Source organism: Eleutherodactylus coqui, chromosome 6 (assembly GCF_035609145.1).
Source record: "Eleutherodactylus coqui strain aEleCoq1 chromosome 6, aEleCoq1.hap1, whole genome shotgun sequence".
NCBI lineage: Eukaryota > Metazoa > Chordata > Amphibia > Anura > Eleutherodactylidae > Eleutherodactylus > Eleutherodactylus coqui.
The window spans coordinates 163,421,731-163,433,844 of record NC_089842.1 but is presented as its reverse complement, the minus strand read 5'-3'; the positions used below and the strand labels follow the sequence as shown (position 1 = coordinate 163,433,844).

At 45.2% G+C, this 12,114-nt stretch overlaps 1 protein-coding gene across 4 annotated transcripts in view; it reads right to left on the bottom strand.

The window, feature by feature from the left end:
• The window catches only part of MARK3 (microtubule affinity regulating kinase 3), a 69,913-nt gene that overhangs the window by 33,277 nt on the left and 24,522 nt on the right, over positions 1–12,114 (bottom strand). For all 4 annotated transcript variants that reach the window (XM_066608112.1, XM_066608115.1, XM_066608114.1 and 1 more), the window contains exons 4-6: positions 6,613–6,661; positions 4,042–4,107; positions 631–701 (exon numbers count right to left, since the gene is read on the bottom strand). In XM_066608112.1, coding sequence (XP_066464209.1) covers positions 631–701; positions 4,042–4,107; positions 6,613–6,661 — 186 coding nt within the window. The remainder of the gene's footprint in view (positions 1–630; positions 702–4,041; positions 4,108–6,612; positions 6,662–12,114) is intronic.

Genomic DNA, 12,114 nt, shown 5'->3' with positions numbered 1-12,114 from the left:
CTTCTCATTTAACAAAAACATAGCACTGTATTTCTTTGTCGGTACAAGTCTGATAAAAACATTTATTCTGCACTGTGACAGCGGTCAGGAAAAGAAAGTGAAAACAAAACAAAAAAAAAAAAACTGTTCGCTTGTTATAAACGGTTTGTGCTTTTGTCATCCCGTCGCCAATAAAAAAATTAAAAAAAATAAGTCATGTGTACCCCAAAATGATACCAATAGAAACTCCAGGTCATCCCGCAAAAAGCCTTGACACAACCACATGGATGGAGGAAAAAAAAGTGCTATGGCAGTCAGAAGATGGAGACATCGTTATAGAAAGAAACTTTGCAAAATTTTTATTTTTAAAGTGTTACAAAAAGAAAAAGCATTTAAATTGGATATGGCTATAATTATTTTGCAGGTGATTTTTATTTATTTTTTACTACGTAAAAGTCACATAGAGAAGCTTAAAAGAGGAGGGGGGTAAACACCCGGCACTAAGAGCCAGAGCAGTGCACCGGCCCCCACAGTAACCGGCCACACAACTAATACCAGAACATGTTTGTGAAATTTAAATGCTTGCCCAAAACTAGGACGATTTAAGGGTGTAGAAAAAAAATGCAAGAGGAAATCTATAACATTACACACCTGCCGGAATTTGGCTCTGGCTTCCTTTTCCTTCATTCTTCCATGTGCAACCAGATAGTCAAATACTTCCCCTACAAAGGAAACCATGAGGAAAGCGTTGAGATGGAGATTATACATACGATAACACATAGGTTCAGTGGAGAGATTCCAGGTGGTTTATGAAGACATGTAGTAAAGTGGAGGCTGCACTAAATAACGCAGAGGCTCAATTACATGTTTAACCACCACACAGACATGTAAGGTCTAAGGCTGCCTGCACACGCCAGGGCATCATTCTCCATGCAGAATCTGGCCCAGGGAGCAGCGGTGTCCGTGCGTACCTTTACTTTCGTTTTTAATCTGTACTGCGGATGGTCCACACAGCGAGCCGTCGAACATGCGCAATACAGATTTTTTTCCCCCCCAAACTCCTGCTAGGCGATGATGCGGGATCTGCGACCTTTCCGCAATGTGATTGCGGAAGGGCTATGGATCGGAACGGCTTCCATTGAGCTCAATGGAAGCAGTCAGTGCGGAATCAGAACAAAAATGGAGCATGCTACGATTTTTCCTACGCCTGGGGAAACCGTAATTGGTTTCCGCAAGTGTTCCAGAAGAATCAGTTTTCTGATAGTATGTTATGGGTGAGCCATTTGCTGCGGATCCGCAGTGCAGACGCCTGTCACAGACTCCACAGCAAATATCAGTCTGTGGGCAGGAGCCCTAATGAAGATATGTTGAAAGTCAAACAATTAACATGTCTTGAACTGTTCCATCTCAGACATTATGGCATATCCACAGGATCTCCCACCTCTGGGACCAGCACCTATTGTAGGATGGGAGTTGAGACTGCCAGTCTCAGCATAGGTATGGCAACTGGTATTAGTGTACCTTGACGCCACCAGAAGCTAGGGGGTTTGACAGGGGGAACGCCCCTCTCACACCCCCAGCTGCCGACAGGGCCAAGGATGTAAGGTCCGAGCTGCACACTGCAAATTGAGGAATGTCTGCCCTGCAGCCTTAGGCTGACTGTTAGTTTGGTTCTTAGCCTTACATTATGAGGTGTAAATGCTGCCATGTTACCGCAGTTACATGGCAGCATTCACATGTAATGTAAGGCTAAGAAGCGAACTGTTAGCTTAATGATCGCCCTGCAGCCTTAGGCTATGTGCAGCCTGCAGCCATCACTATAAGCGGACCAGCAGTTCCCGTCTCCAGGCCGGCCACCGCCTCACTACAGCAGCCCACCAGCTCTTGCAGGCTCTGTGCTGCCTGACGGACGCTCCCCTGCTCACTCCGATGTTGACGCTGCCCGCGGCTGTGGCCTGCCTCATCGGGACAGCCTGCCGGCTGGCGCCGCAGTGCTCCCTCAGGCTTGCTCAGCGGTCGCAATTAGGGCCACCGCAGTGAGAGCCAGTGCTTGTGTGTGCAGTGTCGCACCTCTCACTTTTTCTTCCACCTGCTGCCTCGCTGGGGATGAGCGCTCACCAGGCAATCACATTGAGGGGGGGGTCCCGCGTGTCAATCTGGACTCCACCAGGGCTTCCTGGTGGTGTCAAGATACACCAATACCATTTACATAACGGATAGTGAAGTGCTTATATTAAATCAAAATTAATCTCCACTACACAAGTGCATTATTACAGCACCATCTCAAAACTTGGCTGTATCTGACATCCTGTATTAATTGCCAACTCCTGTGGGTGAGATACAGCTCTTGTACCCAGATCATCAGGACTCCATGCAAGTAATGTTATGCAAGGACTACCTGCTGAAAACCCCCACCACCATACATAGTCCAATCGTCAGCTATCTGCAGTCTGCATGGCAGAAAATGCCCAGGACATGCATCTCCTACCTAGGGGTAACTTAAATGTGTAGAGATAACACACCAATCTAAACATGAAAATGACAAAAAGCAGCGTGCAATGTAATGAACATGCTGCAGACTTTATTTAACAGGAAGAAAGAGTTGCCAAAGAATCAAAACAGGAAAGTTGTTCCATGAAAATAAGCCTCTGTTCAAGTCCGCTACATAATGTCCATCAGAAAGGTTCACAACTCCAAGACGTCTTCATAGAAGGAATCATCGGGTTTGCACAGTCGACATCATTCCACTGCAAAATTTCAACTTAACAAACAAGTCCTTAAGAACAACATCTGAGGTTACGCCTAAAGAGCTCAGCTTTCAGAACGTGAACTCTTGATCTGGCACTTTCCTCTGTAAAATAAACTTCCCTTCCCTGTACTTCATTAACACTGCTGACCACACTGGTACAGAACGGCTGCCAATAACTTGGGCTTAAGAAGACAGCAGCAAACTTCAGGTACTACAAAGACGGGCTGTCTGTTCAGAGGCAACCATAACTAGGCCAGAATAGACATACCCCACAGTCCAATGACTGCAGCATTTGGATGTCATTGGGGGTTCCCTGCTCAACCCTTCCCACACACAGAAGGGAAAACCTGGGCACCCAAAAGAATCCCCCAGCAGTGATTGAATTCCATACAGAAAGGGGTTGCCCTACTGATTACCCAAGCACTGTTTGTTCAAAAGGAAACATTTTGGACTAACAGAGCTATATCTACTTCAAATGGCTGTAGCTCCAGCTCTAACAGGGCTACTGAGACAATCCTGGTCTCATTTTAAAGCCACTATTCAAGATAGAAGAGCTATAGCTATTTGAAATGACAGTAGGAAAACTGAGGGTAGGCAATAGACAGTGATCTGTCATTCTCCTGCCTATTCTCCAGTCTCAATGGAGGGGTAACAGACTGTTTTTTCATGTTATCAACTCCCATGATCAATTAGACCATATCTCGTCCATTATAGGGTATTTTTATTCCCAAAGGCGCAAGAAGATGAGCACTTGGTAATCACTCTTCTACACCACAGATGCCGCGGTCACTAAGGCATCTATGTGGCTTTACAGGGGGAAAAAAAAAAGTGTTTTTTTTCCCCCTCCTTATGTATAGTTCCCCACGAAAACAATCACTTTTCCAAAACAGGAGTACAAAGTAATGAAATAGTGTAGACACATCAAAAAAACTATATCAAAAAAAGCCCTCAGACAGCCATTGACAGAAAAATAAAAACTGCTCGTGTTGAAATGCAGCCGCATAAAAAAAGAAAAAAAAAAGTTTATATTGTGCAAATAATTTTAATCATCAAATAACAGTAATGACCAGTGGAATTGAAGTTCTTATACCACACTTTGCATTAGTATGCATCTTTAGCTCAAACAGAGTGAATATACTGCACCTGCTTTGATTAAACCATGCTGCATACATGAGCAGTGCTGGCCGATCAGAGCAGCATGTACAGTCTTCGTATCAATGCATGCTATGCACAGTGTGCATCGGGTAGTCAGAGGAGCCGTACAGACAGCTTGGTTTCTCCAGGGACGGAGGGTCACTTTAATTATTACTTACCTCCACTTGCATATTCCATTATCAAGTAGAGCGTTTTTTCTGTTTCAATGACTTCAAATAATTTAACTGAAAGGAAATAAGAAAAAGGCCATAAGTTTATTTTTCTTGCAAATATCCAAGACAGACAATTAATGCAAAAGAAAAAAGGTTAAGCAACTAAGTGATAGCACTTTGTATATAAATGTGGTACGTGCGCTTGTGTCATGTTTGTCTACAGTAAGAGCACAAAGCACAATCCTGCATCATCCGAAGGCTCAGCAAGTAGTAAGGGAAATTATAAAGAAGGGTTTCAATTAATCCTCTGTGCTACTGGAATGAGGTTTCCAGGAAATGCTGTGTGCACATACGTAATGTCTACAATACAATGACAGCTAACACTGGTGGGCCCAGGGACATTTGATTGCAGACATGCAATTCTTGCCACTCAATAGGACAAAAAAAAAAAAGAAGAAGAAAAAAAAAAATCAGAACAGAAGGTTGTGCACAGACCGGTCCAAAGCACCTTGTGTTTTCCTCAGTGGCAAAAGTGTAGATTTTGCTGCGCATTTCCCACTTCGCATTGCAAAGGGTTAAATCCATACCAGACATGTTGCAGATTTAAAATCCAATGCATATCCGTTCCATGCAGATTTATTCTTTACCATGTAAATTAATTTGTGAAAGCCTCTTCTACATTGCTTGCACTGTAAATGTGGTGGCTTTTCCATGCCGAAAAGCCACAGCACTTACCCCCATTGTAAACATACCCTTAAAGTTAAGCTTCAGTTTTAGAGGGGAGGGGGATAAAGTATTCCACAGGGCAAATAATGCAAAAAAGGTTTTCTCCCTTCTAATCTAGCGATACACTGCTTAAGTGATAAGTCGGATCCGAGGTTTGGGACCACCATCAATACTGAGAATAAAGGGGTTGCACTGCTGATTTAGGCTAGAGCTACAAGACTCTGGCTGCACATCACACAGCCTAAGATCGCACTGTGGCCCCTGCTACACAACATCCCAAAATAAGGGAACTCAGTGGCTTTAGGACTCACAAGATGCCACTAATCAGTAACTCAATAAATCACAAGAAATCCAAAAAGAAGGTTTTCTTTAGATAGTTGGGTTACAGTAACTTGTGAGCTGCAACGTGACTGCATTCACTTACATTAGGATGCAATGGTTATGACTTGTGTGCCAACGCTGCCGTGCAGCCCTAGAGTAATCTGGGCTTGGCAGAGTACTGCAGCAGAGCCTCCTTGACTTGAATGGAGCTGTGCTTTCCTATACAGCGGCTGTTGGGGCCCCGTTGTGCAGTGAAGGGAAAGCAGCACTATACAAATCAATCGTCCCCTTCATTCCCAGGATCGGTGGGGGTGCCAGTCGTCCCCTTCATTCCCAGGATCGGTGGGGGTGCCAGAATTCAGTCACCTCCTGATCATACAGCGATAGGCCATCAAAACCGGGTGGTGATTGTTGTTGTCATTGTAGAATGGAAAAACTCTTGCAAAGATATGTTCAAATGTGTCAGATTCAGCTTGGTAAAAATCCATGCAATGCAGACATCAGGAATGGATTTCAGTCTGATATTTCTACAACAAATCTGCCACAGACACACACATACCCCTGAAGAGTTAAGATGGTGACACAATGTGAGGTCATGTAGTAACACGAGAGCCTGTTTTATCAATGCCCATGGCATCACAGAGGGGAGAGCAGAAAAACAAAAACAAGGCTGCACCACTGCTATGAGCCTTAGCAGGGATTCACAATGGGATACAGCTGATACTATTGTTTAAACTGTATACCGCTCACCGATGACAGGCTGGGTATGAAGAACAGAGCGCTCCAGCTCTGCTCTTCATAACCCGTGGGAGCGCTCGTCTGTATGGAGAACAGAGTGTTCCAGCTCTGCTCTCCATACGCCATTGGAGCGCTCGGCTGTATGGAGAACAGAGCGCTCCAGCTCTGCTCTCCATACCCCATGGGAGCGCCCGTCTGTATGGAGAACAGAGTGCTCCAGCTCTGCTCTCCATACCCCATGGGAGCGCCCGTCTGTATGGAGAACAGAGTGCTCCAGCTCTGCTCTTCATACCCCGTGGGAGCGCCCGTCTGTATGGAGAACAGAGTGCTCCAGCTCTGCTCGCCATACTCCATTGGAGCGCTCAGCTGTATGGAGAACAGAGCGCTCCAGCTCTGTTCTCCATACCTTGTTGGAGCGCTCGGCTGTCTAACAGCCGGGCGCTGAGAGCTTGTCTTCTGTATCCTCTGCTCACACCACAAGGTGATCGCTCAACGCTTGAGTGATCATCTTGCGCTGTAAAGGACGACGATTATCGCTCAGCCATCTTTTGGGCGATAATCCTTATGTCTAAATGGGCCTGTAGGCGGTGATGACACTGGCATTCGATCTTCGTGAACAGTGTAGTCTGCAGTACTGTTCTTGACAAGACTGCATTTTAAGTTAACGGGATTCATCAGGATTCCCTGGATACATTTGATAACAGATTGGTTCTCATTAGCATGATGACCAAACCACAACTGAACATGAAACACATTGTAATTGTGTTTAGAAGTAGAGCAAACAGGTATTACCTATATTAGGATGATTCAAGATCTTCATTATCCGTACTTCCCTGAAGAGCTGAGGAAACAATGGAAAACAAGAATTACTAAAGCAATGAAACAACTGCATGACTTATGAAGAATGAACACTGATAAGCCTGCATTCATGTTTTAGAGAATTTACAGACACCACAGCAGCTCATGCCCACTACTACATCCGCAGTGTCTGCTTTTTAAAATATGCCATTCTAGGAAGTTTCTAAACCTTCATATTCTGGTAGAATATAGGCGTATATAAAATGACACAACCAAACGAAAAACCCCACAAAGAAACCAGTACAGATGAAAACTTCAGCGAGCGCGGACGAAGCTGCTCCAAGGGCCAGATTCCACATGTAGAATACGGCTTTGCAATGCGCAGGAGGCCCGAGGCTCAGCCTCTTGGATAGCTTCATAGCAATATAATACAATGCTATATTGAAGTATTGCAGTGTATTATAAGATCAATGGTAGCAATATTCAAGTCCCGTAATGGGACCAAAAAATATAAAAAATAGGTAAAAAGTTAAAGTGCAAAATAAAAAACTTTCACCGATCTGTGGCATCACAGCGCTCATTACACAAAAAAAAATAAAAAATTTGTACATTTAACCCACATGGTTAAACAAAAACACACACATAAAATAGCTAATTTTGTATGTCTGGTCTCAAAAAAATAAAAATAAAAAAAAGGAACAGAAAAAGATTAATAAATTCAATCCGCAAGAAAAACCTCGAACAGCACCATTGATTGAAAGAAATTATATATATATATATATATATATATATATATATATACACATATACATATACACACATACACACACACACGTCACGGGTTTTTCAATATTACCGTGCAGAAGGAGAAAGGTAAAAAAAAAGTGCCTGCGGTCCTAGCTCTGGAACTGAATTGTAGATAAGACTATATTATTCTGGTGCAGTTCCTTTCTTCCAAACACAGCGCCACCTTGGTCTATAGGGTTGTGTGTGGTATTGCAGCTCAGCTCCCATTCACCTTAATGGTACTGTTTTTGGAAGAAAGCAGCCATGTTTTTCTAACCCTTTAATTTCAGCGTTCACCAATGCGAGAACCTACCCAGTTGATGTATTAGATGCTGCAGTTGGCGAATTCTATAACTGATAGTTTCCGGATCACAACAGTAACAAATAAGTAGCCAATGCTGATCACTGAAATGAATGCACCGTAAAAAATGTAAGAACTGATAATTCTCACTTTTACCCCTAGTTTATAAAAAAAAAAAACCCAGTCACACTGAGCCGACGCACTAAATAAAAGAACCGGGATTATCTTTTACTTGCGATATTTTACACGACCAGACCGAGGACAGACGAAAAAGACTTCAGAAGGTCAGTACTGAAATACAGGACTGCAGGGTGCATTGTATGCTGTATCCACAGCGTTTTCTTACATGCCCCTCTCAGAAGCCGCTCTGGCTCCGATCCTAGCTCCAAAGTTTTCTTTCTGACTGTTGAACTATAGTGCAAAGACATAACTGTTCATACTGAACTCTACAGATGAATGCACCGTTTTAACTTTGCTTCAAACATCTTTGTAGATGAAAGCTGGAGTTCATCATAAACCACCATGTGTAGTCTTCTCCTGTATCTGCCATCTACTATATGGGCAAATTGAGAAGTAAGAAAAGGAACCAACACCATCTCCTTCCAAAGAAACCATGAAGGTGCTGGACAAGCTGTCTACTGCCGACAAAGATGATGACCCAGCCATGGAAAGATATATGGATCGTTCTATTTTCCAGGGGATGGAGACTTTGTGCTCTCAAGATCCTTAATAGATGAAGTAACTAAAGGTCAATCAAATCAGATATTGGACAAAGACATGGAAGGCTGGTGACGATCCCCCAAGGTATTCTTGTATCTTGTCACCACCAGGCTGATGGGTTGAGAGGGGCTGGGCTGAAGGGAATGCCTAGAGCTTCTTATTGGCAGCCACATGCACACCCTCACTGATGTGCCCAGAGCTCTATGCTGGCTGCTGATTGGCTGCTTTTATACACACCTTCCGCCACCTTCAGGTAGCTGCAGAGACCAGCAGCTCAGTGAATAGGCTCACAGAAGGAGGATGCACGGTTTCCCGCGGCAATTAGAACATTTCTTTCACGCTGCGGAATTCTGCAGCATGAACATTGAGCTATTAGGCCAAATGCCCACAGCCGTAGCGGGATTCTGCAGCGGTAGTACGCCGCAATTGCTAGCGGGGATAAACAAAAAAAGGTCCCCGCTGGCGATCGCGATTTCTTTTCCACGGTTTAAGGCTGCCTGTCCACAGGCGATTTTTCTCTGCATTTCCCACGGCGGATGCAGGGGAACGCAGTGAAAGCTTTCCATAGACTACTATGGAAAGCGCAGCCCCGCTGTCCACGAGCGGAGAATCAGATAGGCTCAGCGCAGAGAGCCATCAGCTCTCCCCTGCGGCGGCTCCCGCTGTATATTACTACGCCCGTGGACAGAAGCCATAAATCCGCGGCAGAATCACGCTTGTGGGCACTGAGCTATTACGTTCAATAGAACCTAATAGCGGCTTTCCACCGCGGATTTGCGCCGGATGAACCGCGTCAGAAATCCGGCCGTGGGCATTAGCCCAGCTTCAGGATAACGCCGCGGATTTCCGCCGCGTGAAACACGGCAGAAATCCGTCTGTGAGCATTATAAGGCCCCCTGTCCGCAGGACCAGGGGAGAGAACTGAGGTCTCCGCTGTGAGCCTATTAGACATATAGGCTCATCACAGAGAATCGTGGCAAATCGCAGCATGCCACGATGTGAATCCCAAGAGTGGAGAATGATAGTGAGCTGCACTTTCCATTGCGTTACCCGCGGTCGGATTATGGTCGCAGATAACGCAGTAACATATCGCCCGTGGAGAGGAGCTTCTTAAGGGCTAATGCCCACGGCCATATTTCTGCCGTGACTCACACGTAGGAAATCTGCGGTGGGAAAACGCTGCTTTTGGGTTCTATTGAACCTAATAGCTCAGTGCCCACAAGCGTCATTCTGCCGCAGATTTAGGGCTCGTGTCCACGGGCGTAGCGATATCCCGCAGCAGATCGTCGCTGGGGAGCAGGGGAGGGGCCGCTGGCTTTTCGCGCTGAGCCTATCTGACAGATAGGCTCACTGTGGAGAATCGCAGCATGCTGCAAATTTAAATCCCGCAAGCGGAGAATTGCTGTTTCTCTGCCCATGGACAGCAGAGCTGCGCGTTCCATAGTAGTCTATGGAAAGCGTTCGCTGCATTTCCCTGTATCTTACGTCCTGTTGCCATGACAACGCAGTGACGGAGAGGGCGTAAATCCGCGGCGGAAAAACGCTGCTATTGGGTTCTATTGAACCTAATAGCTCAGTGCCCACAAGCGTGATTCTCCCGCGGATTTAGGGCTCCTGTCCATGGGCGTAGCGATATCCCTCGGCAGATTGCCGCCGGGGAGAAGCTGACAGGCTCACCATGGAGAATCGCAGCAAACTGCAGCATGCTGCGATTTAAATCCTGCGAGCAGAGAATCGCTACGATCCTCCGCCCATGGACAGCGTGGTAGTAGTCTATGGAAAGCGTTCACTGCATTCCCCTGTATCTGGCGTCCAGTTGCCATGACAACACAGCGACACAGAGGGAGCTCCCTCCCTCTGTGAAGCCTTTCCAATCCTCCCTCTGAAGCCTCTTCACTGAGCTGCTGGTCTCTGCAGCTCCCTGAAGGTGGCTGAACGTATGTATAAAAGCAGCCAATAGGCAGCTAGCACAGAGCTCCGGGCACAGCAGTGTGGGTGTGTACGTGGCTGCCAATAAGCTCTGGGCATTCCCCTTACCTCAGCCCATCTCCACCCATCAGCCTTGTGGTGACAAGATACAAGAATACCCCCCAACCCATAGCGAAGCTTCGTCAAAAGGCAATAATACAAGTGGCAATAAGTAGCATCACAGATCACTTCCACCTGCAGAGTGTAATAGCACATACCTGCCATGATGGCTGGTCTCATCGCACATGCACCTATGCCACCACTAATACTTGTAAGAACTTCTTAAGGGGTCTATATTTCCTAGTTGCTGCTTGCATTTTCTTCCAAATATTTTTGTGCGTTTATCATGAATAAAATTGGTTGTCTCTTCATATTGTTTATCAGTCCTTTATTATTGGTTTGGTTTCTGCATAAAAGGTTCTGTGCCTTTGCATATCTTTTGTGCGGCTTCGTAGGCATCATCCAATCCCCCACACTAATGACAATGAGGTGGGGGTGGTTCTGTCCACAGACTGGTGTTCAAGCAAATCATATTGGACATTTTAAAAAATCCTAACGTCTGAGGACCACTGCCGCAGCCCATAAGTACAAGATGCCATCCTGTGTTCTCAGCGATGGGGTAAATACACTATGTATGTGCTTACAAGAGGTGTCGCAGGTGTAATACATTTTTTATACATCACTATTTATATGGTCTCCATTTATGAGCATGTAACCTTAAAAAGGGTTTTCCCAATAAAAATATCAAGAAATGCTTTCGTTTTCAGCGAGTCTGATCCCACGGATATATGTGCCCATAGAGTACAAAGGCATATATCTCAACTTGCATATATGTGGAAAATAGAATATGCTGCCTTCTTTTTTTGCGCTCGTGTATTACACAATTTGACATGCTAATGTGATCTGAACCGCGCAAGACAACGTAATTGATTGCCTGCGAGTTACCGCATATCACATGAGCGTACAGAGCCCATGTAATACGCTGTAATCACACGCCTGTGAGAGCTCGGCCTAAAGCATGGAGAAACAAGTTGTAAGAACGGAACACATGGGTATTGACTGCTGGCTGACAAATGCCTAAATCCAGTACAACATTGGGACGTAAAGTTAAAACACAAGGAGTCGTGTATGTAAAAACACATCCAGTGAAGCCTGAACCTCCCGTGCCCATCATAGCTCCCACGTATTATCTGGGGCCGGAAGGGAACAAGTCTTACAACAGCCAACATGAGGCCGGCATTCTCTGCAGTCATTATGAAGGACAGAAGACATGCACATTGTGAAAGAACTGGAGAACCAGATTGAATTAGCTCCTAAATTTAGAACTAAAATTATCATTTCCATTAAGCATCAGCTGATTGATGCAAGACTTAAATTATAAATGGGATTGTGAACTTCCTACTCCACCCAGGCCGTCTGGGAGCCAAGCATGCAAGCACGGCAGACTCATGACACACCGGAGGAGAGAGGCAAGAGGCAAGACAGTGGCTTGTCTTCTGTGGATATGTAAATAAGAGCTGAGGAAACCAACACCAGCATCTTCAGTCCACGCATGTCAGCAAGGCCTCCTCATTAATGTATTAGCAAACATCCAGGTCAATTAAAGCTTTGTACTGGGTGGAGATCACAGCGGCATCAGATTAACCCAAGAAGCAAATCAGGCCATGCCTTGTAGAATACATTTTGGAATTAGCACACATCATACACTTCAATGTATTTTG